Source organism: Fistularia commersonii, chromosome 7 (assembly GCF_037954325.1).
Source record: "Fistularia commersonii isolate RoL2024-O1a breed Wild chromosome 7, RoL_Fcom_v1.0, whole genome shotgun sequence".
In the NCBI taxonomy this organism is placed as follows: Eukaryota; Metazoa; Chordata; class Actinopteri; order Syngnathiformes; family Fistulariidae; genus Fistularia; species Fistularia commersonii.
Window position 1 is genome coordinate 61,176 of NC_141290.1, and position 27,069 is coordinate 88,244.

Below are 27,069 nucleotides of genomic sequence, written 5' to 3' on the forward strand. Positions count from 1 at the left end.
AAGCGACCACGTCGCACGCAGACCATGTGTTGTGTGTGTCGGTAGGGATGGGTTGGCGATGCCTCAAGGAGTGGATCGACACATCACGCAAAGTGTGTTGGTCGAAGGTGAGGCAGGTGTGCAAGATGGCGGAGGGAACAGACATGCAGTATTCGCTCTGTCTAGCAGAACCCTGAAATAAAATCCAGTTTGGACCAGACTCGTGAAAAAATACCTCATTGAGTTTATTAAAACAGACCCCATGCTGCGGGACCTGGCCAAGTAAGATTAGTTTCCTCCGACAGCTCTAAACTACGAACATGAACAAAGCTACAAGCAAAGTTAATGCAAACACTAAAGCTGAAATGCTCTCTTTTCATGATTACTGTACTTCAGAAGATGTGAAAAGTAACGTAAAGAGGCATTCAAAACATGCAGACATCGCCTCTGAAACCTGTGCTTTCAAAAAAGAAGAGCAGACGAGGGCGAGGATGCTATGGTTGATACACTGGAAGTCTCTAATGCTGCAATTTTTGACGCAATCGCTTCTCTTCAGAAGTTATTGCTTGAACTCAAAGGTAAAGTTAGACAACACAACACCATAGCTAACCTGGCTAAAGTGGTGGAGATCAATGCTGAAGATATAAAGGAATGCAAAAGTCATTTCAAGGCAATGGAAATCTTATAAGCCGCATTACAGAAACGAATACAGAGCCGAAGAGCATAATAACAGAATCTGCAAACAAAGTAGCTGATTCAGAACGCTATAAAATACAGAATTTAAAAATGAATGGTCTTATGGAGGAAAAGGGTGAAAAGATCCGTGAGCTCAGTGCTAATATCATTCAACAAATTGTTCCACAATGGACGAACAAGATGGACTTTATCTTAGGTTCTGTACATTGGATCGGACCAAACGTTGCCAACCGCCCTCGATGGGTTGTCCTGAAGTTCATGTGTAACATCTACAGAGATGAACGGTGGCGAGTATCTAAACATCACGCCGTCTGCAAGCAGCTCAACATCCGCTTTGCTGAAGACCTCAGCAAGGAAGACAGAGAGGCAAGGAAAGCTGTCTGGCCGAAGGTGGAAGGAGCGAGGAAAGAAGGTTACAAAACTATGTTCTGAGGTCCCTCAATTTCATTAATGGGCAGAGTCACTCCTTAATGCTACTGCTTCTACAAACACACCTTTTAAAATCTATTTGATACTCAGGGTTCTGCCAAGCCAAGTTCTCGGTACTTTTTTCAAGTCACTTTATTCTGGTTAGCCCTTATTATTTGGTTTAGTTTTTTTTTTTTGTTTGTTTTTTTTTAATGCAGCCTCAGGGCGGCGCTGGCCCGTGTCTCTCCAAGCCTGCCTTGGGGGGGCACGGAGCAGTGTCTCCCTGTGCCGGTCCCAAGCCCGGATAAATGCAGAGGGTTGCGTCAGGAAGGGCATCCGGCGTAAAACTTTTGCCAAAACCAAATATGCGAGACAACCAAAACTATACCATACCGGATCGGTCGCGGACCGGGTTAACAACGACCGCCATTGGTACTGATGACCTACAGGGTACTAATGGAAATTGGGCTACTGTGGGTCGAAGAACAAGAACAAGAAGAAGAGGAGGAGTGCGTGTTTGGAAGCAGAGAGAGAAGAGGAAAGGAAAGAGCCTGGGACTGAGAGGAGGGACTTTGAATATTGGGACTATGACAGGAAAAGGTAGAGAGTTGGTGGACATGATGCAGAGAAGGAAGGTGGATATACTGTGTGTCCAGGAGACCAGGTGGTAAGACAGTAAGGCTAGAAGCTTCGGAGCAGGCTTTAAGTTGTACTATTATGGTACTGACAAGAAGAGAAATGGAGTAGGAGTTATCTTGAAGGAGGAGTTTGTTAGGAACGTCCAAGAGGTGAAATGAATGTCAGATAGACTGATGAGTCTGAAACTGGAAATTGAAGGTGTGATGCTCAATGTTGTTAGTGGCTATGCCCCACAGGTGGGATGGGAATCTGAAGAGAAGGAGAAGTTCTGGAATGAGTTAGATGAAGTGATGCAGAATATTCCCAGAAATGAGAGAGTGGTCATTGGTGCAGACTTCAATGGACATGTCGGTGAAGGCAATAGAGGGGATGAAGAAGTGATGGGCAGATTTGGTATCCAGGATAGGAATGCAGAGGGACAGATGGTGGTAGATTTTGCAAAAAGGATGGAAATGGCTGTAGTGAACACCTTTTTCCAGAAAAAACAGGAACATAGGGTAACTTATAAGAGCGGAGGTAGGAGCATGCAGGTAGACTACATCTTGTATAGACGAGGTAACCTGAAAGAGATCAGTGACTGCAAAGTAGTTGTAGGTGAGAGTGTAGCCAGACAGCATAGGATGGTGGTTTGTAGGATGACTCTGGTGACAAGGAAGATGAAGAGGACAAAGGCAGAGCAGAGGACAAAATGGTGGAAGCTGAAAAGGGAGGAGTGTTGCATGGTTTTCAGGGAGGAGTTGAGAAAGGGTCTGGGTGGCCAGGGTGAGCTTCCAGATGATTGGACAACAACAGCTAGTGTTATCAGGGAGACAGGTAGAAGAGTACTTGGTGTGTCATCTGGAAGGAAAGTAGATAAGGAGACTTGGTGGTGGAATGAGGAAGTGCAGGAGTGTATACAGAGAAAGCGGTTAGCGAAAAAGAAGTGGGATACTGAGAGGACTGAAGAGAACAGACAGGAGTTCAGGGAGGTGCGGCGAAAGGTAAAGATAGAGGTAGCAAAGGCAAAACAAAGGGCTTATGATGACTTGTATGCTCGGTTGGATAGTAAGGAGGGTGAGAATGATCTATACAGGTTGGCGAAACAGAGAGATAAAGATGGAAAGGATGTACAACAGGTCCGGGTGATTAAGGACAGAGAGGGAAATGTATTGACAGATGCTAGAAGAGTGATGGGAAGATGGAGAGAGTACTTTGAAGAGCTGATGAATGTGGAAAATGAAAGAGAGGCAAGGGTAGAAGAGGTGATTATCGTAGACCACAAAGTAGCAAAAATTAGTAAAAGTGAAGTGAGGAAGGCATTGAAGAGGATGAAGAGTGGAAAAGCAGTTGGTCCTGATGATATACCTGTGGAGGTGTGGAAGTGTCTAGGAGAGGCAGAGGTAGATTTTCTGACTAGATTATTCAACAGGATCTTAGAGAGTGAGAAGATGCCCGAAGAATGGAGACAAAGTGTGATGGTGCCTATTTTTAAGAATAAAGGGGATGTGCAGAATTGTTGCAACTACAGAGGGATAAAGTTGATGAGCCATACAATGAAGTTATGGGAAAGAGTAGTGGAAACTAGACTGAGAGCAGAAGTCAGCATTTGTGAACAGCAGTATGGCTTCATGCCTAGAGAGAGTACTACAGATGCAGTATTTGCGTGGAGAATGCTAATAGAAAAGTACAGAGAAGGCCAGAGGGAGTTGCATTGTGTTTTTGTAGACCTAGAAAAAGCATATGACAGGGTGCCAAGAGAGGAGCTCTGGTATTGTATGAGGAAGTCTGGAGTGGCAGAGAAGTATGTTAGACTGGTGCAGGACATGTATGCTAGCTGTGAGACACTGGTACGGTGTGCTGTAGGGGTAACCGAGAAGTTCAAGGTGGAGGTGGGACTCCATCAGGGATCAGCTCTGAGCCCCTTCTTGTTCGCAATGGTGATGGATAGGCTGACAGATGAGGTTAGACAGAATTCCCCATGGACCATGATGTTTGCGGATGACATTGTGATCTGTAGTGAGAGCAGAAAACAGGTAGAGGAAAATCTAGAGAGGTGGAGGTATGCTCTGGAAAGGAGAGGAATGAAAGTTAGTCGCAGCAAGACAGAATATATGTGTGTGAACGAGAGGAACTCGGGTGGAGCGGTGAGGCTACAGGGAGGGGAGATCAAGAAGCTGGAGGATTTCAGGTACTTAGGGTCAACAGTCCAGAGCAACGGAGAGTGCGGAAAAGAGGTGAAGAGACGGGTCCAAGCAGGTTGGAATGGGTGGAGAAAAGTGTCAGGGGTACTATGTGATAGAAGACTATCGGCCAGAATAAAAGGAAAGGTGTACAAGACAGTGGTGAGACCAGCGATGATGTATGGACTAGAAACTGTTACAATGACCAAAAGACAGCAGGCAGAACTAGAGGTTGCAGAGATGAAGATGTTGAGGTTCTCTTTGGGAGTGACCAGGATGGATAGGATCAGGAATGAGTCTATCAGAGGGACGGCACATGTTCGATGTTTTGGAGAGAAGGTCAGAGAAGCCAGACTGAGATGGTTGGGTCATGTACAGAGAAGAGATAGTGAATATATTGGTAGACGGATGCTGGAATTGGAGATACCAGGCAGGAGGTCTAGAGGGAGGCCAAAGAGAAGATTTATGGACGTAGTGAGAGAGGACATGAAGGTAGTTGGTGTGAGAGAGGAGGATACAGAGAATAGGGTTAGATGGAGAAAGTTGACTCGCTGTGGCGACCCCTAACGGGAAAAGCCGAAAGAAGAAGAAGAAGTTTTTTGTTATATGTCTCAGTTTAAAAGTGATAGATCTTTTTTGTCCATTCTGCCTTTGTCCCCTTATGCAAGGGGACTAAGGGATTTAACAAAAAGAAAATGCCTTTTTTTATTCCGTAAAGGGAAAAAATAATTTCATTTTCATGCAAGATACGCATTCTAAGAAACAAGACATTGCTTTTTGGACTCAACAATGGGGAGACAAATCTTACTTTAGTCATGGCACCTCAAGATCAGCAGGGGTTGCAATTTTGCTGAAGAACTTCCAAGGGCAGGTTATTTCACATCTGGCAGACGAACACGGTCACTGGCTGATCCTCATCGTAAGTCTGGACAATTTGAAATTCATTTTAATCAACGTGTACGGGTAAGATAACATAAAAGAAAACAAGAATCTGCAAGAACAAATAACTGCACACTTGGAAGATCTTCAATGTTCTCACCCAACTCTCCTCTCTCTCTCTCTTCCCAACTGACAATATAATAATGAGCGGGGATTTCAATCTGGTCCAGAATGAATGTTTGGATAGATATCCTTCTATATTTCCCTTCAAGCTATCCAAATCTGGTGTTTAATGACTTCTGTCACAAGCTGAATTTGACTGATGCTTGGAGACATACTAATCCAGCAGCCTTTCAATACACTTGGTTCAATCTCAATTATAATCTGAAATCCAGAATTGATAATTGGTCAATATCAAACCATCTGCTGAGCTGTAAAGTGAGCTCTAGCATATCGAAAAAGTACAAGACTTCTGGGCTTAAACTCCAAAATGGATTAAAGACAAATTGCCATCGTCACCAATTTCGTTCCCAAGAGATGATATATTTGGTTTACTTTTAGGAAACAAAAGAGATGAACTCTGTGTCAATGTTATTTTAGGCCTGGCTGAGTTCTTCATACACAAAAACAGATTCCAGAAATATTCCCCCAATTCAAAGTTCTTGATAAACAATTTTGAATGGTATAAAAAGTCCTTATAACTTACGGAAAATTCAAACACCAAAGAATATACAGTTTTATGACTGATATTTCTTCAGAACCACCGAGTTAAATACATAGTGCATTCCTCTTGCCATTCATTTATTGATTTATTTTCTAGAATGAACCATTTCTCTCGGGCCTTAAATCCTGTTTACTCTTACAGTTCATTGATTGCATAAAAAATTAATGTCCTTATGTTTCCTCGTCCCTGTGTGTATCATTGACATTCGATTATATTTAGCCATTTTTTTGTACATATGTATTGTCTGTTTATACTATATGTGCTCAAAAAAAATTCTGAAAAAAAACGAAAAAAAAAACTGTGTTGGTCACTCAATAGTGACGTCTGCTGTAGATCCAAAATCATTGCAGGTAAACAAAATGAAAAGATGGAAAAACTTGCATACTTTTAACCCAACATTAGCCATAATATTTAATCTTTAATCAATTGTTAGTCTTTTACCTAAAAATTGATCTCATCCTTGTATCATTTGATTTGCTGAGTGAAGTGGTTTATTAGAAGGGTTCAACATTTGCTTTTTTGTGTAAATGCTCAAGTGAGTTGGCATGTAAAATATAGCCAATTTGTCTGTCATAAAATGTTTAACTTATGTCTGGGATTTGAAACAAGCCACTAAAAATGGATTCATTCATACAACTTTATTGAGGAACAAAGGTTTTTGAAGTGTCTTTGCTCCCAGGCGATTTCTCCTCTTGGAAACCGGTTCCTTCGAAAATACTTGTTGACAGGGAACAGGTGAAGATGGTGTGCATAAATATTTAGGTGCCAAATCAAACGTCTTACTAGAAAAGAGTAGAAACATACAGCAAACAATGTCAAGGGGAGGAAAACATTGACCTTATTTGGCGTCAAAGGATCAAAATTCTTTGGAGGGACGGCTTCTCCCGACCGACCCATGAGTGGAAGCAAAGCCCAAAACCAAAATCCATCGGGCAAAGCAAACGGTTTTATCTCCATCCAACACACCGGCAGCGCGTCGATCCGGTCGGTTTCCTTCTAAAACACACTTTGGCGCCGAACATGCAAACGACACGCGTCCTGTATTGATCACGTGATATTTTCTCTTGGCTAAAGCGATACACATGCGATACGGGGTTTCACACTTGTGCACTAATGCACGGCGCTGACGCACCGGTGTGGTCCGTCCCGTCACTCCTTGTCGGTCCTCCGGTCCTGCAGGGGGCGGTAGAGACCCGCCGGCGCCGCCAGAGACCCGCCGCTGCTCGGACGCGGTTCGACTCATGGAGGTGCAGCGGGCCGCCGCGGTGAACGCCGCCCCGCCGCACGGTCACCTGATCGCCGGGCGCAAGTGGAGGGAGTCGGGGCTCATTCAGAGCTTGAAAGGTGAATTCTTCCGTTTCTTCTTCACCGGAAGTCGCTTCTCCCCGTTCGACACGGAGCCCGTTGGGGGAAGACGGCCTTGAGGCGCTCCGTGGCCAACGGAGGAAAGACCCCGAGTTTGGGAGGAAAGTCATTAGATTACATTACATTTGTCAGACGCTTTTATCCAAAGCAACTTACAATAGAGGACATAGGGACTGCAAATACACTTGCAAATACACGATGCACAGGAAATATACAGAACAGTAAGCTTGGGTTAGTGAGGTTTTTTTTTGTTGTTTTTTGTTTTTGACAAAGGCATACACAAACGTACACACACACACTGCATAGCCTAACTTGCTGCCTAACCTGATCTGGGGTATCAGCGCAGTAAAAAGTCCTGAAAGAGAACAGTTTTTACCTGTTTCTTGAAGGTTGAGAGAGATGATGCTAGTCTTGTTGCTTCTGGAAGTTTGTTCCACCACTGATGTAGAGGTAGTAAGACCCCGAGTTTGGGAGGAAAAACCCCGAGTTTGGGAGGAAAGACCCCAAGTTTGGGAGGAAGCCGCCCAGAATCCCCGCGAGAAGCGGCCTGAGGCCCTGGTCGGGGTCAGAGGACGGCGGCTGCGTCCGGGAGCGACATTGCATTTCGTTCCTCCGTATCCTGACAACTGCAATGACAATAAATCCGATCTCATCTTTCATTTAAGTTTGTGTCAGATTTCAAGTGTTTCCGCTTGGCGACATGAGCTCACGGTTTCCTGCCGGTGGTCCCCGAACGCCTCGTCATTCGGTGACATTAGGTTACGTTCTGTTACGTTATGTTACATTCCAGTCATTTGGCAGGCGCTTTTATCCAAAGCGAATTACAAAAAGTGCAATTCAGTCACCGAAGATCCGAAGTACCAGTAGTCGGAAGTCTAAAGTGACCGCCTAACCGAAATAGCCGTCTCAGAACTATAAACATAGTGCGGTGTGTGTGTACAATGTACAAACATACATACATACATACATACATACATACAAACATTCATTTCATTGTTATTTTTTGTGCGGGGGCTGAGTGCGATCAGTATGGCAGTGCCTGGTGAAGAGGTTTGTTTCCAGCTCATCAAAAGTCTGTCAGATCTCAAGTGTCGGTTCGGCGACCCGCGCTCACGGTTTCCTTCCGGTGGTCCCGCACGCCTCATCATTCGGTGACCCGCGCTCCGTGACCCGCGCGCCATGGCGACTGAGGATGTGTCCGCCGTGTGTGTCGGCCGCAGGTGGAGGGGTGACGGTGCTGTTCGAGGAGGGCGCCGTGGGCCCCGGGGGGGCCGACTTCCTGCTGCCGGGCCGGAGCTCCGTCCTCTACGTGTCCGAGCGCGAAGTGATCGCAGGGAGCGACCACAGGAGGAGGCTGGTCCGCTACAGGAACGTGAGTACGCTTGTACAAAGGTTAAAGGTCAAGGGAGTGAGTTTCCCCTGACGCCCCCCCCTCCCACACACACCGCACGCAGGCCTGCAGCAGCTTCCGGCAGCTGGTCCTGGTGGAGAACACCCCCCTCAGCAGGCAGTACTTCCCCTCCGTCCAGAGGCTGGCGGCGCTGGATCTGGGACTGACCCTGCTGCCCGTCGGCGGCCAGACGGACGCCTCGGCGCTCCTCCTGTCCCTGGTGAGGCTCCGATCGACCGGACGAAACCGCAGGTGTTCGTTTAACCCCCGCCGCCCTTTCAGGTTCACGGCGACAGACAGGAGAACCCCTTCCGGAGGCGCGGTTCACCCCGGCTGTCGGAGCCGCAGGTCCTGGCCTCGGTCCGGCGGCTTCCCGGAGTGGGCCGGGTCAAAGCCCGGTCGCTGCTGCGCCGCTTCCCCAGCCTTCTGCTGCTGTCGGAGGCCGCGCCCGCACAGCTGGAGCCGCTGGTCGGCGCCGCCCTGGCCGAGCACATCCACGGGTTCTTCCGCTCCCGCACCGACGACCCGAGGAAGGTGACGGCGCGGGACGGGCCGTGAAGACAGAGGGCGTCCCGCGATGCTGCGGGGCCGGGCGGGGCCGGGCCCGGGGCCGGGCGGGCCCCCCGCCTCCCGTTTCCGTCCTGCGGATGAACTCTTCTCACCTGAAACTGCCGCTCCGCCGGGCTCCGTCCCGTCCGTGACGTCCCCACCGGCTCCGTGGTGCTTTCGGGTGCGCTGGGTTATTTGGACATCCAGGAGGTGGACAAGGACCTGACGATAGATGTCGGTGGCGGCGTTTGTTTCCGCGTCTCTGGACGCAGCCAAGACACCTTGGGGTTTTCGCTCGCCTCCCCTCAGCCGCGGACCCCGAAGGCGGCGGGGCTGCTCCGCTTCGCATTCGACGCTCGGAAGCAATCGCCCGGGGCCGGATGAAGGAGGGGTCACCGCCAACATCAACATACGCGTATATGTCCCCCGTTTTCCTCATTAAACTAAACTCTTGCTGTCAAATGGTCTGTTTGTGTCCCGGTTACTTTTCCCGTGCCGGTGACGAGTCGTCACCGCGGTCGCACCAGGAGTCTGACGTGCAGCGTCGTTTCCTTGTTGCAGCGACACATTTCCGACGGGTCCGTGAACGCAGCAGCGCACGGATCAACCTGGCGGAGTGGAACTCGTCTCGACCGACACGAACCGCGGCAGGATCAGCGGCCGAGCCGAGCCGAGCCCAGCCGAGCTCAGCCGAGCCGAGCCGAGCCGAGCTCAGCCGAGCAGCTGCTTCCGACCGTCGGGTCGTCGTCGGCGCGGCTGACGCGGAGTTTGGCTGCCGTCGGATGGGAGTGAGCGCGCGGTCGGCTTAACTTCCGGCCGCGCGGGACGATGTTCGCGCCGGAAGAGCTGGACTTCCGGCTGGTATTCGAGGACGACGGAAGACAAGACGCAGGTCGGAACTTTTTTTCAGCGACGTTACTTGGCGATTTGTGTCGACGTGAAGCTCACGGTGGCGGCAGCGAGTTAGACCGGATGTCAACATGTTGTTTTCAAAATAAAGTCGAAACAGGATGGCGCCAAGCGAAGGGCGGAAGTGACGGCGCGGCGCCGAGCGGAAGCGAACGACGCCGGAGAGATGCGTGCTATTTACATTTAAGTGTCAAGTTCGGGACCCGAAGTGACCCGAGTCCGAACCCGCAAGTGGCGGTTAATTTAGTGCCGACCGATTCATTTCTTCGAGGACGGTCGTTCAGGGGAGAAAAACCTGCTGCTTTTATTTTGACAGGCGATACCGGAAGTTCCTGTCACTGAATAGTGGGGACGCGACACCTCCAGCTGTCCGCGGGTCGGACCTCCGCCTTCCGCCGGGTGATGACCTCCGGAAAGCTCCGGCTCGTTGATTGTCGGTCCAAAGTTATGCTGTCACGGAAGTCAGTCACTTGTGTCGTCACCTCAGGAACCCCGACGCTGAACGGGGCCATTGCTGTCCGGCTGACGTCACTTCCTCCAGGATTGACGTCCGGTCGGCGCTCCCGCGTTTGGGTCGGTGGTACCAGTCGGTTTGATATCAAAAAAAAGGGCGACGCTCCGGCATCTGTCATCCGCCAGGGTTCTACTTCCTGTTTTCGGTTCCAGATGAGGGCGGCGATTTGCAGCCGACGGCGGGTTCGGCCTGCGTGGCCGCGGGTCGAACCCGCCTGAGACCCCGGAGTTCCGGATCCAAGTCGAGAGCCAGAACTTTAGTCAGGATCCGACCGCGGATCCATTCCATCGAGCCCGGAGAGGAAGCGGGTCACCGGTGGACCCGCTCCAGGTAGCGGAGGGGGACGTCTCCGGTTGGAGTTGGAGGAACCCCGGTTCGTGTTGCTGAGCTGCGGTCGGCGTCCTCTCCGTGGTGAACGTGGACCTGGCTCCGGCCACGGTGGCGCGCTTCTGTCTGACAGGACTCGTTGTCTCTTGCAGATCCGGAGCTGGACGTGAGGACCGGGTCCCGGCGGGTCCCGGAGCCCGTCGGCCACGAGCCGCAGGCCCACCTGCCGGGCCTCACCGCCGCAGGAAGCTACCAGCACGTGGCCTATCAAGCACTGGGGCCCGAGTATGGAGCCCGGGAGGACCCCGGAGCCTTTGACCCGGGGCCCCGATATATTCAGGAGAGCCGGGGGAACCCCCGAACCTTTGACCCGGGGCCCCAATATATTCAGGAGAGCCGGGGGAACCCCCGAACCTTTGACCCGGGGCCCCAATATATTCAGGAGAGCCGAGGGAACCCCCGAACCTTTGACACGGGGCCCCACTATGCGGCCCCGGGTAACCCCGGACCCCTCTTCGCCTGCCCCAGCATCCAGATCACCTCCATTGCCCCAAACAGCCACGCGGAAGCGGGCGGCGGCAGCGGCGGCCTGGATGCCCCGGGGGCCGGAGGGGCGGAGGGGGGTTACCCGGAAGAGCCCTGGTCCAGGGACCAGCTGTACCTCCCTCTGGACCCTTGCTACCGGGACCCGGTCCTGTCCCTGAGCCCCTGCAGCAGCCTGTCGTCCCGGAGCTGGATGTCAGACCTTTCGTCCGGCGAGTCCTTCAACCATTTCTACGACGATTTGGAGGGCGAGCTGGGCGACACGGTGCACCTGGCGCTGGGGTCCCCGGGCTGCGGGGGCGGGGGCTTCGGGGTGGAGCTGTGGCAGCAGAAGTACCAGCACCCCTCGGCCTTCAGCCCGGCCCTGTCGCCCCACCTGTCGCCCCACCAGTCGCCGAACCACTCGCCTCGCGCCAGCGTCACGGAGGAGAGCTGGCTGGGCTCGGCGCCCTCCAGGTCAGAGGCCTCGTCCTCGTCCTCGCCCTCGTCCGTCTGTGTCCCGCTCTCGGTCCCGGTCCCCGCCTGATTCTGTGACTCCTCCTCTCGCAGGCCGTCGTCCAGACCGCCGTCCCCCTGCGGAAAGAGACGCCACTCTGGCGCCGACGCCCGGGCCCGCTCGCCCTCCCCCCTCCGCTCGCCCTCCCCCACGCCGGGGACGTCCCCCCGGGGCAGCGTGACGGACGACACCTGGACAGGAAGTCCCGGCGGCGCCCGGGGGCTCCTCCTGATGTCCGGGTTCCAGGAGACGGACGTCCCGTCGAAGACCAGGAGGACCTCGGGCTTCCCGGCCGGGCGGGACCCGCTCTCGGAGGAGTTGAAGGCCGGCGTGCTCTTCCAGGACGCCCCCGGCAAGGACAGCCGGCCGCGGGACGACGCGGCCGAGCTCTTCCTCCAAGTTCCCTCCCGCTTCAGCTGGAACAAGCCCAAACCCGGAAACGCTCCTCTGTTCAGGTCTGGTTTCCGCCTCGTTCCCGAGGAACCTCCTCGAGGTCTTAGGGTCAGTCGGGGGGAGGTCTTCTTCGGTTGGTTTCTGTGGGTTCTCGTCGGGTTCCCGAGGCACCGGCGCTCCCCTAGGAGGCTCCTGGCAGGCTCGCCCGGGGCTTCGGTCCGGTTCTCGGGGCTCTACGCTCAGACCGCCGGGGGTGTCAGTCGGCTGACAGGAAGTTGGTGTGTGTATTCTCGCAGAACATCCTCGCCCCCCCCCCTGGACGCACCGCTGCCCGGACTGTTTGAGGACTTGGAGCTGAAGCTGGAGATCCAGCCCAAGTTCTACCACCGGGCCCACTACGAGACCGAGGGCAGCCGTGGGGCCATCAAGGCGGCGTCCGGAGGACACCCGGTGGTCAGAGTGAGTCACGGCCTCCTCCTCCTACTGAGGGTGCGGGGTTCTCCATCCAACAACATGGAGAACCTTCAGAGAGACTTCAAATGGATGATCGGGATTGGCTTGTTAGGCTTCAGACCTATGGAGGTGAAGGCTCCTTCTCTGCTGATCTCCTGCTTCTTCTCAAACTAAGTTCTATGGATACAGACAGAAGTTCATGGTCTGAGTATCTCACACACACACACACACAACTGCTCTTATGACACGTCCTGTGGATCAGTGTGTGTGCGCTGGTTTCGAGCTGGTTTCAGCGGCTGCCTGAGAATGAGGCGCCCAGAATAACCTGCTGGTGTCCATTACACACACACACACACACCACACACACATAAACAGATATACATAAACACGGACTCCAAACACACAGACATACTCAGAATGCATACATACAAACAAACACACAAACACACACACACACACAATTCCTGAGTACACATTGAGAAGATCGGCAGCAATTTCAGGACAGAAGAAGCTGAGAAGCTGGGATGGAAGGGGCACTTGTCAATCAAAGCCACTGTGTGTATGCGTGTGTGTGTGTGTGTGTGTGTGTGTGTGTGTGTGTGTGTGTGTGTGCGTGCGTCCCTGCAGCTGATTGGCTACAGCCAGCAGGCGCTCGGCCTGCTGCTCTTCATCGGCACGGCGGACGAGCGTTGCCTGCGTCCGCATTCCTTCTACCAGGTGCACCGTGTGACGGGGAAGACGGTCACCACCGCCTGCCTGGAGAGGGTCCTGGAGAACACCAAGGTCCTGGAGATCCCTCTGCTTCCAGAGAACAACATGTCTGCCAGGTAACCGCCGTGAGGTCAGCGGAGGTGACGAGCGTGAGGGACCGTTCGGGAAGCGCGGCGACGGCAGCGCCGTCCGTAGAACCCGATCGAGCCGAACTCCCGCGGCTTCGGGTCGTCCGGGCAACGGGCTCATGGGCGTGTTCTCCGCAGCATCGACTGCGCCGGCATCCTGAAGCTGCGGAACGCCGACATCGAGCTGAAGAAGGGCGAGACGGACGTGGGGAGGAAGAACACCCGGGTGCGGGTGGCCTTCAGGGTCGGCGTGCCGCAGGCCGACGGCCGCGCTCTGTGGCTGCAGACCGCCACCGTGCCCATCGAGTGCTGTGAGTCACCGCCGCCGCCGGGGGCGGGGCTTCGGTCCAGCCTGCCTCACAATGTCCCGAAAAACCAGCAGAACCTGACAGATTATCCTGGCTCCCGCTGTGTGTGTGTGTGTGTGTGTGTGTGTGTGTGTGTGTGTGTGTGTGTGTGTGTGTGTGTGTGTGTGTGTGTGTGTGTGTGTGTGTGTGTGTGTGTCGTACTGCGGCCACACTGCAGCCCAGCGTTCGGGTCAGGACCTCCCCCAGGTGAGCACCTTCAGTCCACTGAGCAGTTCTGCAGACGGAGGAGATGAGTTGACCATCTTGGGGTCCAACATGTCGCCACAGTCCCGGGTCTTCTTCTCCCAGAGGGGTTCAGGTGAGACCTTCTGACCTCGGCGGCCCTCTGACCTCAGAGGCCCCGTGACATCGTGACCTCCTGTTCTCACAGATGGACGGTCGCTATGGGAGACCGAGGCCCGGGTTCTGCCGGAGAGAAGCGGCGCGGTAAGCCCCGCCCCCGACCTCCACCCCCTCCAACCTGCCCTCTCATTGGCTGATGCGTCTCTCCTATCACGCAGTCCACTCTGGTGGTTCTGGTTCCACCTTACGGAAAGAACCCGAGGGTTCCGGTCCAGGTCGAGTTCTGCGTCTCCAACGGGAAGAGGAAAAAAAGCGCGGTCCAGACCTTCAGCTTCTTGCCCGGCCCGGGGAGCCTCCTCCACGGAGGGGTCAAGCAGGAACCGGACCCCCTGGCCCTCCTCTCCTGCTTTGACCCCCCCGTCACCCGCATCCACCTCCGTGGCCCCCTGAGCGTCCCCTCACAGCTCGGGCCTTCCCCTCGCCCCGGGGCGGCCTTGGCCATCAAGCAGGAGCCAGAGGACCCCCGCGGACCAGACCCTTCCGGACCGGACCCTTCGGGACCGGACCCCCACGGCTTGCAGATCACGCTGGACGACGGTAAGGAATGTTTAAGGCAACGTCAGCATCGATCCCTCAGACACGACCAACCAGACCTGACATCTACCTGACTCCGTCCAACATCTTAACAGGCCTGTCCAGGTCTCCTGTGACAGCTCACAGTTCTGGTGGGTCTGACCTTGGGTGTGTGTGTGTGTGTGTGTGTATGTGTGTGTGTGTGTGTGTGTGTGTGTGTGTGTGTGTGTGTGAGCGTTAATAATAGTCTGTGGTCCAAGTAATTCCGACAGGTCAGATCTGTTCCAGGTTCTCAGCTGTCACCCTCCCCCCGTCTACACACACACACACACACACACACACACACACACACACACACACACACACACACACACACACACACACACACACACACACACTTGCCCCCCAAGTTAATAATAACCCAACGTTCCCTCACAACAGAGGTTAAAGTATCTTGAGAACCCAGTGGAACCGCAGACCTGGAATCAGACACCCTCTCCTCTCACACCATCTACCTTCCTGTCCTCTTGTCCTCCATCCATAAAGCTCCTCTCTGGTCTTCCTCCACACCTCCCACGTGGCAGCGCCATCCTCAGCATCCTTCTACCGAGAAGATGGAGAATATTCTCCATCCCTCCCTTGTCCATGCCCAAACCATCTCAGTGTGACTTTATCTCCAGAACATCTAACATGCACCGTCCCTCTGATGGACTCCTTCCCGATCCTCTCCACCCTCCTCAGTCCCAAAGTGGAACCTCCACATCTCCATCTCGGGCTCCCGTCTGTCTCGTCAGTGTCTCCAAACCAGACACCACGTCTGCTCTCACCTCCATCTTCTCCCCCTTTCCTCTCCTTCTGACCCACTTTCATCTCCGCAGACAGGTTTCTTCAGCTGCCATGACCTGCTTGCACAGGTTCCTCAGGACCGTTGACCCTCGGTCCTCGAAGTCCTCGGTGCTCCGGTCACGTACATCAGTGTCTGGACTTTCAGCTGTCGGACATCCCTGCCAACCAATCGGCGCATCCACTAGAGGCAGTGCAAAGTCCAAAGTTCACACCACAGAAGACACGCCTTTCCTCATCTCTGGGACTTCGTGGTCGACAATGGTCACCTCTTCTACCCTTTGGTTTCTTTCATGCCACTCATTCATCAGCTCTTCGCAGTGCTCCTTCCATCTTGCCATCACTTGTGTGGCACCAGTCAACACAGGTTCATCTCCAAGAATTAGAATATTATGACAGTTCAGCCTTTTTTGTCTCTCCTTTCATAAAGCGACACCCATTCCATACAGAGCGACATCGGTCGAGCGTTCGTTTCTTGAAATGTCGAAGATAATGATGCGGGGAATTCGGCGTCTGGGATAATCGGGATACTGTGAAAAAGGACGGTGTCACACCCGAAACAGCAAATTGACTCAAAACACCCACAGACGTTCCCTGAGCCTTGCCGTGCCCCCGGTCCGGGTCAGTAGGCTACACAGTCACAGGGAACAAAAGTTCATCGCCCAAGAAGCCGCTTGCTCACAGAACGCTGTATCTGAGAAGAACCGCGGCTTAGAGAGGATTATCAAGCAAAATCGATTCGGGAATTTGGGGAGGCTTTCCAAGGAGCGGACCGAGGCCGGAGTCAGCGCATCAAGAGCCACGAGGCACGGGCGACCCCTCGCCACGGGGTACGAACGTCAAGCCACTCCTGAACCAGACAACAACAGAAGCATCTTACCTGGGGCGAGAAGAAAGAGCTGGACTGTTGCTCAGCGGTCCAAAGTCCTCTTTTCAAGTAGAAGTCCAGTTTGCACCTCCTTTGGAAATCAAAGGTTCCAGAGTCTTGAGGAAGAGTGGAGAGGTACAGAATCTACCCTGCTTGAAGGTTCCACAGTCAGTGACGATTTAGGCTGCCATGTCATGGGCCGCTGTTGTTCCTCTGCGTTCTCTGAAGACACTTCCATACCTCAACAGGTGAATCATTAGGTCCAGCTGCCTTTCCTCTCTTCATCCTCCTCACTTCCCCTTAACTCCTCTCTGCAACTTTGTGGTCGACAGTCGTCACCGCTTCTCCCCTTCGCTCTTTCCTCATTCATCAGCTCCATCTTCTTGTCACTCGTCCGGCACCCGTCAGTGCAGGTACATCTCAAAAGATGAGAATATCATGGCCTTTGGCCACGAAAAGGTGAGCTCCACAACGATGTACAGGACCACAATGGAAATGAAGGGAGGGGACGGACAGAAGGAGAACGTCGAGCCGATACGAGTCCTTAAGCTCAACTCGGGTTCATCTCATCCACACACACACGGGTTCTATCTTGCTGCTTCTAACCTACATTGCTTTCCAGAGCATACTTCTACCTCCCTAGATGTTCCTCCATCTGCTCTCTGCGCTCACTACAAGTCACAAGGTCATCTGCAAACATGATCTATGGAGGTTCCTGTCCACCTCATCTGTCAGCCTGTCCATCACTACAGCAACCAAGAAGGGACTCACAGCCGATCCCCGATGTAAGGCACATTTGCACTGCGGCGTGGCATGGAGCCCATCAGCCCGTGGCACTGCTCAGGTGGAATGGAGGCCCGGGTTGCTTTGTCAGCCAGCTTGGGGTCATCTGGATTGTTAGGTCTGGTGTCTCGCATTTTCCAATGAAGTAGCACAGTAACAACATGGTCAATGAAGCAGTCTTTGGTCCCCTTGGCAGCGTGGCCAGGGGCCAAGCCCTGCTGCAAGATGAAATCAGCATCTCAAGAAAGCAAGTCAGCAGAAGACTATCATGTGGAAGAGCTAAGTAAATCGATGTCTCCCTCCTTACTGTCAAACCGAGCATACAAGTCATCATGACAACTGCTGTCTGCTCTCTACAGTCCCCCCAGTGTCACACATCTTTCTCCGTATTTCTACCTGCACTTCCTCCTCCCACCACCACGTCTCCTGATCTACTTTGCTTCAAGACAACACACCAAATCTTCTCCTACCGTCTCCCCGATCACATTAGCTGCAGTTGTCCAGTCACTTGGAAGCTCTCCCTGACCACTCAGAGCCTTTCTCAACAACTCCCTGAATCCCTTACCAGTTCCCACCACCTCGTGCTCCGCTCTGCCTGTGTCCTCTGTATCGTCCTTGTCACCAGACTCCGTCCTCTGCCGTCTGGCGACACGGTCACCGAGCGCTACTTTGCAGTCACCCATTGCCATCAGTTGACATTGTCTATCCAAGATGTAGCCTACCTGCGCGCTCCGTCCTCTTTCCCTATGTTCCCGCGTCCTGTGGTAGAAGTTATTCGCCGTAGGAATCAGATGTCGTCCGGGTGGAGAACGAATCCTCCGACCACCCGGGCGAACACGTCTCCATCCCCGTGACTCCTTCAACCTGAATTAATCAAGGACGGAGTAACGTTCTTCTGGGCTTTTTGAGGTTTGACGGGGTCCTCTTGTTGCAGTGAACGAGATCATCGACAGAGACATCAGCCTGAGGACGGTACTACCCCCCCGCCGGGACCAGGACGCCCCCGCCGCCTGGGCCCCCCGTTAGCCGTGCACCCACCTGACCGCAGAGTGCCTGGCGTCCCCCGACGTCTCAACACCTTACTTTTGATACCAAACTGAATTTAGGCCTTTCACGCCCACCTGACCGGCGGCGTGCGGCCGCCATCGCCGTCCGAGCGGAGCGGCGAGGCCGACCCGCCGGGTTTCTTCCGGACGGACCGCCCCATGTGTGAGCAGGGGTTTCTGTGACAACGGGTCAAAGGTCAGCTGTTTAAAAATAAACAGACATAGACAATAGAAGCTGGTGGGTTCTCTCTTTCACACGCGTGCCCACACACACACACACATACACACACACACACACACACACACACCAAAGTGAAAAAAGAATTGTTTCACCTGACAGGTTTGTGCCAATCAATTATGTAATTACTTTATTAATTACATAATTACAGGGGGGGTCAGGTCCGTAGGTCACCTGAACAGCGGCTGGTCGGGGTCGGTCTGAACGAAGCAGAACTCGGCCACGGCGGCGCCGTCGGACCGGCAGTCCTCCGAGCAGGTAAAGACCAGCGTGGTGCCGAACTCCAGCTCCGCCTCGCCGCCGTCCCGCCGCCGCAGCAGGGAGACCAGAGCCGGCATGAGCTGCAGCTCGAAGGTCCGGGCGGCTCCGCAGGCGCCGCACGCCGGCACCAGCCGCATCATGTCGGCCGGCGGCCGGGAGATGAAGAGCGGCGAGGCGCCGCGGCAGTAACGCACCACCTGCTGGGGGCAGCGTGACACCCGCTTCATGAAGCGGGAGAAGACGGCGTCCCCGTGACGCGCCGCCGTCTTCTCATAAGCCTCCTCCGTGGACCCGCCGCCCTCCGGCTGCCACGCCGTCACGCCTTCTCGACGCTCGTACTCGGCCAGCAGGCGGCGGGCGTGGGACAGGTCGTCCTCGCAACACACGTCAGACTCGTCCAGCACGCTGATGAAGAAGCTCTGGAACACGGCGGCGTCCTGGGCGTCCTGCTGCTGGGGAGCGCTGGGCAGCCGGAGGAGATGGAGCCGCTCCGTCACCTCACTTCCTGCTGTGAGCGCGCGCGCACACACACACACACACACACACACACGGGATCAGTTTCACAACAGGTCATCGGTGATCAATCAGTGAAGTCATCGATCCGTCTCGGCTCGGACCCTTGAACAAACACCTGACCGGCTGGACCCTGAACCTGCTTTCATCAGAGTAGGAGAACGTCTTTGGATTCCAGGAGCTCCAGACACTCCAGGTCACACCTTGAAACTTTGTCCATCCGAGGCCTTTACCAAAGTGTTTGGCACGAGGAACATCTTCCACCTCTATCTACACTGAGGAACATCTTCTACTAAGGAACCTCCTCCACCTCCATCTACACTGGGGAACATCTTCTACTGAGGAACCTCCTCCATCTCTACACTGAGGAACATCTTCTTCTGAGGAACCTCCTCAACCTCAAGCAGGATCAGAGTTCGTCTGTGCGCGGGTTCAGACCGGAAGTTTCACAATAAAGACTTCCGGATGAGCTGAGGCTGCGAGCAGAACTTACTGTCCTCCTTCTTCTGCTCCTCCTCGTCCTCCTCTTCCTCGCCCCAGTCGTCGGCGGACGCGCACCAGTCCGTGGCCGCCGGCGCCTGTTTCCGGGCGGCGGCGGAAGCGGCAGCGCCGTGTCCCGGTTGTCCCGGTTGTCCCGGTTGTTCCGGGCAGTGCGAGCGCAGCGCCGCCCAGCTGTCCGCGCGTCCGCCGCACGCCGCCGCCGGGCACGCGAATAGGTGTAGATTCCGGTGCACCGAGGACGCGCCCGAGGGGCAGTACAGCTGCATCACGTGCACGAGCGCGGCCGCGCACAGCCCGCAGCGCGGGACCCGTCCCGAGACGCCCGGCGGCCAATCCGGTAGTCCGCCGATCTTGTTGGTGAGGAACGACGACCGGAAGCGGCGGTCGTCCAGCTCGCCGTCGCAAACGCCGAGCAGCGCGCCGGACGCCATGGCGGCGAGACGCCGCCGACCGGAAGCGTCTTCTTCGCCGCCCCGCGCCGCCGCAGCCGCTCCGCCGCCCCCTGGCGGCCCGCGCCGGGATGTCTGACGTCAACTGACGTTTCACCGACGTCAAACCAACGGGGTTCTTCACATCTTCTGGAAACATCGTTTTCTGCAGGTTCTCCACCTTCCTCCCGCCGCCCGAGACCAGCCGAGGTTCCCCGAAGACCCCGGATGATGGACAGCCGCCCTTGCGCCGGGTCAGGGGTCAGGGGTCAGGGGTCAGGGTCATAGCGGGTCAGAGGCTTGAGTCCCACCGGATCGATAGTCGCACTTTTTGTACATATGTATATTTTTGTGTTAACACATTTGTCATATATATATCTATATGTATAGATATAGATATATTTGCTAATAAAAACAAATAAAGAAAAATAAAGTCACACCTGCTGACGAAGCTTCCTCCAGCGAGCAAATACCAAACAGGTTCTCCGGTGTCTTCATGTCCTGGTTGCCATGGAAACCGACTGTGGAGCTGCGACCGGGCCCATCGGGTGGGTTATGTACCTGGAGGGTGTGTGTTCACTCAGGTATGTTAGATTATCTCAGGTGTGTGTCTTTGTGTGCACACTCACATGAGTCTTCCCTCAGGTGTGTGTGTGTGTTTACGCACACTCACATGAGTCTTCCCTCAGGTGTGTGTGTGTGTTTACGCACACTCAGGTGTTACATTCCTTTTTTTTTTTTTTTTTTTTGCATTACATTCCTTTGTGTGTGTGCACACTCAGGTGCGTGTCATTCCCTTGGGAGTGTGTGCATGTACATTTGGATGTGTTGCATTTCCTCAGGAGTGTGACCACTCAGGTTGTTCGTACCCTGTGGCGCGGGATTGGTTGTGTGTTTTTGTGTGAGTGTTCCATTCCCCTGGGAATGGGAGAGTGTGTGTTTGTGGGTGTGTGTTTCCACCCAGATTTGCACTGTTCCCTCAGGAATGAGTCTGTGTTTGTGTGTGTGTGTGTGTGTGTCTGGTGCATTGTTGCGATTGGCCGTCAGACAGGAAGTACAAACAGGAGACATTTATTGTGCCAGGAAGTGGAGGGTCTTCTGTACAGTGGGAGACAGGAAGTGGTTCTTCCAGCAGCATGGAGTCGATGGAGGGTAGAAAAGAGCTAAATGGAATGCTTTGTTCAGTAATACTGATTTGTACCAACGAAGAAGAGCGAGGAGTACGGTCGTGGTCTTCGGGCCGGCCTCCGTATGGCTTCCGTTCGTGTCCGCCGGAGTTCGTCGCCGTCGAGGAAGTCGGGCGCCCGCTGAGTCCGTCACTTCCTGTGCGCGTGCCGCGGCGGGCGGCGTCACGCCGTGCTCTTGGTGGGCAGCTCTGTGCTGTTGTGCCGCGTCTTGCGCGACGTGCCGTCGTCCCGCGGCCGTGCCTTCTGGAGGTTGGACATGGCGGCGGTGCGCTCGATGTCGATGAGGGCGTAGAGCTCGGTGCGGCGGGTGGGCGTGGTGGGGGGCAACGGCGAGGTGGGCGTGCGCGGCGTGTTGGGGTTGCTGCCGTCCGAGGCGCCCTTGTTGCCGCCGCTGTTGTCCATCTCCACCTCGATGTAGTTGAGGGTCTTGGGTGGCTCCGGCTGGCCCGGCGCCCGCCGGAAATCAAAGTTGAAGACGGTGGGCCCGTCGGCGCGGCGCCGGGCGGTGTCGGGCCGGTGCGCGCTCAGCGGCGCCGTCACGTTCTCCGTGTTGACGTAGTTGTGCGAGGGCTCCAGGGCGGCCGACAGCGGGTGGGCGTAGCACGGGTGCGGCGCGGCGTGCTGCTGGTGGCCGAAGCCGTTGAGCGACGGCGTCCTCAGGCCGCCGGGCTCCTCCTCCTCCCAGCCGGGCTTCCTGGCCTCCCACACCGGCGGCAGCGCCGGCAGGTTCTCGTAGTCCAGCAGGGCCGTGCGCCGCTGGGCCGAGTTGTTGGCGTTCTGCAGGTCCGGCGTGAGGGGGGGCGGGCGGTGGCGGCGAGGCGCCGCGGCCGGATTGGCGGAGGAGCTGTTGGAGTGTGTGGCGACGGCGGCGGGCGGCTCCGCCTCCTGGGCGTGGCCGTTGGTCTCGCGCGGCTCCTCGGTCTCCTGCTGCCGCCTCTCCTTCTCCATCAGCTGCCTCTGAACAGGGGTGGGGCCAAGGACGAAGCGGACCCCCTGCGGCTCCAGCAACACCTGGGGCTCCGGGACCGCCGGGGGGTCGGCGCGAGCCCTGGGGGGCGGCGGCGGCGTGGGCGGGCACTGGGGCGCCGGGGAGGCGGGGCTCTCCAGCGGCGTGGTGACGGTCAGCGGGCTGGGCTGCTCCTCCAGCAGGCCCGTGGTGTTCACGTACGTGTGCACCTGGAAGAACCCACAGCCGTCAAACACAGAAGACCTGAAGCCCACGAGGTTCCGGCGCACGGCGGCACGACCGGGGCTCCTCTGAGCTCAACCACGGCAGAAGAAGTGCGGCGGCAGAAGAAGTACGCACCGCCTCCTCGGCCACCAGCAGCGGGTGGGTGGACTCCTCCCCCACCGAGGGCAGACGGGTGCTGGCCACCGATGGGTGTCGGCTGGAGGGGGGGGACGGGGCTTCTCCCACCGAGGGGATCCGGCTCACACCGTTAGGTACCGTGGGAACAGAGTACCCCAGGGCTGAGACACACACACACACACACACACACACACACACACACACACACACACACACACACACACACACACACACACACGTCAATAGAGCTGGATTGTAATAGTTCATCCTTTTTTCCTTCTTGGTTCATCCCCCATTCTTTCGTCTGTATGTGTGTGTGTGTGTGTGTGTGTGTGTGTGTGTATACCTCCGGGGGTGAGCGCCCCCTGCTGGCTGGGCTCCTGCACCGCCTCCTCCACCACACTGATGCTGTGGCTGTGCATGACCTCCTGCAGCATGTTGAAGATCTCCTCCGCCCGGGAGCATTTGAAGGCAAAGATGCCTGGAACAAAGACAGGGGTCAGAAGGTCGTCGGGGCTTCTGGCTCCGCCCCTCCGCTGTCGGACTACAGCCGGTCGCGACCCCCACTCTGGCTCCGCCCCTCCGCCGCCCTGACTCGTTACAGATGGAGACACCCGGACGAGGACACCACGCTGTCACCTCACAAACACACACCGAGTGAAGAACCACGCCATCAGAACAGCGTCTGATTGGACGGCCTTCCACTGGGGGCGGGGCAGACCAGGAGGTACGCAAATACACACAACTATGGCAACACAGGAAGGACAGACCAGGCCAGGGCAGTGTCACCTCCTGCCCCAGGATATACACACACACACACACACACACACACACACACACACACACACACACACACACACACACACACACACACACACACACACACACTTACCAGAGGCTCAGTGTCCAGTGTTTATGAAGCACTTCAGAGGAGAACTCAAATGATCAGGATATTCAGGTTCAGTTGTCATCACATCACACAAAACATCATTACATGTCAACGTCACAGAGTCATGTGACCCAGCTGGGAGCTTCATCCTCCTCTCCCACAATCCTTCAGGACCCGGCTGATATCATCTAGCCATCTACCACCTCTCCGGTCATCCAGTCCACTGCTTGTAAGCAGAAGAAACCTGAGCCTCGGAGCCGACAGCCAGCATCCATCTCCTGATACCGCCCCGGTCCCCCCGTCCTAGTGCTCCGGCCCCCCAGCAGCCAAACATGTACTATCTTCTCTGCACCTCTTGCTCCTCCCCTCTTGATGAGGCCATGACCTCTGACCTAAAAAGGAAGCCCCGCCTCCCCCGCTGTCACAGTCCAATAAAAACACGGCGCCCCGCCACGGACGTACCCTGGCCCGTCTGGCAGCGCCGGCCGCTCTCGAAGGAGAACAGGTTGGAGTCGTAGCCGTAGCGGCGCAGGCACAGGTACGGCCACCTGACGTCGTCACGGCGATGAGTGTGGAGGACCAGCTCTGCTTCAGTCAGCTCCATCACGCCAGAGCCCAGCTCGTTCCCATCGTCGTCCACGTTGATCACCTGCGCGTACAGACACAAGAGAGGGATGGGTCCATCTAACTGCCGCCGCTTCTGATCCTGGCCGGAGGATTCACCGCCGGTACCGCTGCCATATTTGTAGTTTTCCCGGGCTGTTGCCGAGGTCGTCTGAACTGGACGTTCATTCCTCCGTTCCTCCTTTGCTCTGAGCCCAAACCCTCCCCCCGTCAAACACACACATGCATGCACGCATGCACACACACACACACACACGCACGCTTCAGGGTCACAGCCAACAAGAAACTGTTGATCTCTGCGCCTCCAGTGTTTCTACGGCTGCTCTTAGGTGCTTCTGTGACCTGATGGGGACCCGCGGTCGTGTGTGATACCGGTTCTAGTCTTGGTTGCTGGGTCAGGTGCACGTGTGAAACGTACGGCGGCACTGACCATACAGCCGACTGACTTATCCTGCGCGGGCCCAGTTCTTTTGGACCCTAAATTCCACTTTCGGTTCTACCATTTTCACCGAGTGTTGACCGACCTTTGCGCAATGACGCCAAGTCAGGTGACCTGGGGGAACTCACCTTGAACTTGCTTTGATGATTATCTGGAATTGACTCTTTCTCTGGACAGCTAAAGCAGCTACCCATGGCTTCTTCAGAGCACCATCTGACGTCTGCAAGACACCACAGTGAGACTGGCGACGGGCAGAGCGGCGGCTGGCGAGCAGTGCTCCTCACCTAGATCCTGCCTCCAGTGGCCCTGCTTCCATCCTCAGAGCCCGAGGGTCGCTCATGCTTTGGGAGCTCCTGCAGACACACACACACACACACACACACACACATCCCCTCGATGAGCCCGTCACCTTCTCTGCGATGGTCGGGGACGGGTCGGCCTGCCACCCACCGGACCCCGAGGTCAGAGACCCCAGGAAGGTGTTTTCCCCCCGGCGTCCCAGCCCACCCCTCTCCTTGTGTTCGGTTCCTCTCACCCCTACCCCCCTCCCCGTCCCGGCTGGTTCGCTCTGAGGAGGCGGGGTTGAACTTCCACGCTCTCCGATCCGGTCGGGCTCGTTTCCCACCCGGCCTGGTGCTGACCCCCGCTGGGACCCCCCGACCCTCGCAGCTCCAAAGTAAGATTTTGCAGAGTTCTGGCCGTGGAGATGGTTCCTCACCGATGAAGGCGAGCGGCTCGTTTCTGTCAGTGTTCCCGAACTCTCGGGCGACTGCACAAACAGTTCCCTGAGGAACTTCTCAGAAGGTCTGACTGCTCCTCTCACACCTTTCGGTCACTCGTTGCTGAGATCACACCGTAATGGTGCCGGTTCTGCCCCTGGTTCGGGTGTGTTCAAGACCGTCTAAAGGTCGTTCGTGACTGACTGTGGGTCGGGCTCTCCCTGAAATGGAGGCAGAAGGTTGTGGGTTCGACGTGTGTTTGCAGCTGAAGGTGTCCACCGGAGGAACCCCGGCAGTAGCTCCAGGAGCGGCTGTCAGCCTCCCTCTGGCCCGGGACGGTTCCGACCGGTGAGTTAGGGTTGGACGAACTTCAGCTCGGTGTATGTGCGAGTGCTGTCTGTGTGTGTGTGTGTGTGTGTGTGTGTGTGTGTGTGTGTGTGTGTGTGTGTGTGTGTGTAATGGCAGCTGGAGGCGCAGCGCTCCGACAGGCTCACCGAGATTGGAGCTACCTCACTAGCTGCGATGCTACACCGAGGGACGCGTCCGGCTCGCTGGCCTCCCCGGGCGCCGCACACACCGCGGCTCACGTCGCTCCATACTTACGGGGCGGCGTCCGTTGGTCCGATCCCAGCATCCACACCCTCCCGACCGAGCGAAGCGGCTGCGATCCGTCCGGGAACGACGCTGGCCGGGGCGGCCGACGAGCCAGCTAGTGTTAGCCGCGGCTACACGAGCAGAGCGTCCATCTTTCCTCTGCGCCGCCAGAGCGCCAAAAAACAATCACAACTTCTTTCAAAGCTGACTAACGCTCCCGCTTCGGCGTATTCGGCGGCAAAAACGGGCTCCGATCCATCGGCGGTCCTTCGGGGATGACTTCGGGCAGCGAGGCTCCGTCCGAACGCGCTCCCCCCCCCAGAAAAGCTGCTTTGCTCGGCTCCCTCCGCTCCTCCGCCGCTAGCCTGCTAGCCCGCTCGGCTAAACTTGGCTAAACTTCCGAGAGTTCGCCAGCAGCCGCGGCGACGCGCGCATGCGCAGACGCTCTGCTCCGGGCCCTAATGAATGACACTGACTGAGGGGCGAGGAGACAAGGAGACAAGGAGACGGAGAAGAGGAGACAAGGGAGATAAGGAGAGGAGGAGACAAGGAGACGAGGAGACAAGGAGATAAGGAGAGGAGGAGACAAGGAGAGGAGGAGACGAGGAGACAAGGAGAGGAGGAGATAAGGAGACAAGGAGACGGAGAAGAGGAGACAAGGAGACGAGGAGACAAGGAGACGAGGAGACAAGGAGAGGAGGAGACGAGGAGACAAGGAGAGGAGGAGACAAGGAGACAAGGAGACATGGAGACGGAGAAGAGGAGACAAGGAGAGGAGGAAACAAGGAGACGAGGAGACAAGGAGACGAGGAGATAAGGAGATAAGGAGACAAGGAGACGAGGAGATAAGGAGATAAGGAGACATGGAGGCAGGGAGATGGAGAAGAGGAGACAGGGAGAGGAGGAGAGGAGGAGACAAGGAGACGAGGAGACAAGGAGACGAGGAGACAAGGAAACAAGGAGACGAGGAGACAAGGAGAGGAGGAGACAAGGAGATAAGGAGACAAGGAGATGGAGAGGAGGAGACAGGGAGAGGAGGAGACGGAGAAGAGGAGACAAGGAGACAAGAAGACGAGGAGACAAGGAGACAAGGAGAGGAGGAGATGAGGAGACAAGGAGACGAGGAGACAAGGAGACGAGGAGACAAGGAGTTAAGGAGACAAGGAGATGGAGAGGAGGAGACAGGGAGAGGAGGAGAGGAGGAGACGGGGACGAGGAGACGAGGAGACAAGGAGACGAGGAGACAAAGAGATAAGGAGACAAGGAGATGGAGAGGAGGAGACAGGGAGAGGAGGAGAGGAGGAGACGGGGACGAGGAGACGGAGAGGAGGAGACGAGGAGA

The 27,069-nt window shown here is 55.6% G+C and overlaps 4 protein-coding genes across 6 annotated transcripts; 2 read left to right on the forward strand and 2 right to left on the reverse strand.

The window, feature by feature from the left end:
* Positions 1-6,668: 6,668 nt before the first annotated feature.
* On the forward strand, positions 6,669-9,250 carry faap24 (FA core complex associated protein 24). The gene is made up of 4 exons (XM_086148948.1): positions 6,669-6,828; positions 8,070-8,221; positions 8,304-8,459; positions 8,522-9,250. Exons 1-4 carry the CDS (start codon positions 6,726-6,728, stop codon positions 8,795-8,797), a joined length of 687 nt encoding a protein of 228 aa, XP_086005074.1. The 5' UTR covers positions 6,669-6,725; the 3' UTR covers positions 8,798-9,250.
* Positions 9,251-9,364: 114 nt separating this feature from the next.
* On the forward strand, positions 9,365-18,254 carry LOC147232236 (nuclear factor of activated T-cells, cytoplasmic 3-like). The gene is made up of 10 exons (XM_086148946.1): positions 9,365-9,680; positions 10,691-11,537; positions 11,631-12,032; positions 12,267-12,429; positions 13,051-13,250; positions 13,401-13,573; positions 13,788-13,928; positions 14,001-14,056; positions 14,131-14,509; positions 17,914-18,254. The coding sequence occupies exons 1-10, from the start codon at positions 9,617-9,619 to the stop codon at positions 18,003-18,005; spliced, it is 2,517 nt and encodes an 838-aa protein (XP_086005072.1). The 5' UTR covers positions 9,365-9,616; the 3' UTR covers positions 18,006-18,254.
* A 112-nt stretch (positions 18,255-18,366) lies between these two features.
* On the reverse strand, positions 18,367-19,973 carry pdcd2l (programmed cell death 2-like). Its single transcript, XM_086148947.1, has 2 exons — positions 19,531-19,973; positions 18,367-19,032 (listed from the first exon to the last, which is right to left on the reverse strand). Exons 1-2 carry the CDS (start codon positions 19,967-19,969, stop codon positions 18,434-18,436), a joined length of 1,038 nt encoding a protein of 345 aa, XP_086005073.1. The 5' UTR covers positions 19,970-19,973; the 3' UTR covers positions 18,367-18,433.
* A 1,048-nt stretch (positions 19,974-21,021) lies between these two features.
* Positions 21,022-26,346, reverse strand: LOC147232238 (fibroblast growth factor receptor substrate 2-like). 3 transcript variants are annotated; one of them, XM_086148942.1, is made up of 7 exons: positions 25,737-26,346; positions 24,699-24,767; positions 24,543-24,634; positions 23,814-24,000; positions 22,809-22,943; positions 22,460-22,623; positions 21,022-22,329 (listed from the first exon to the last, which is right to left on the reverse strand). In XM_086148942.1, exons 3-7 carry the CDS (start codon positions 24,606-24,608, stop codon positions 21,316-21,318), a joined length of 1,566 nt encoding a protein of 521 aa, XP_086005068.1. In that variant the 5' UTR covers positions 24,609-24,634; positions 24,699-24,767; positions 25,737-26,346; the 3' UTR covers positions 21,022-21,315. The 3 variants fall into 3 exon arrangements, with proteins under 3 accessions (XP_086005068.1, XP_086005069.1, XP_086005071.1); XM_086148943.1 differs by lacking the exon at positions 25,737-26,346 and adding an exon at positions 24,950-25,719; XM_086148945.1 differs by lacking the exons at positions 24,543-24,634; positions 24,699-24,767; positions 25,737-26,346 and adding an exon at positions 23,355-23,385 and having other exon boundaries at positions 23,814-23,916.
* Between the last annotated feature and the right edge of the window lie 723 nt (positions 26,347-27,069).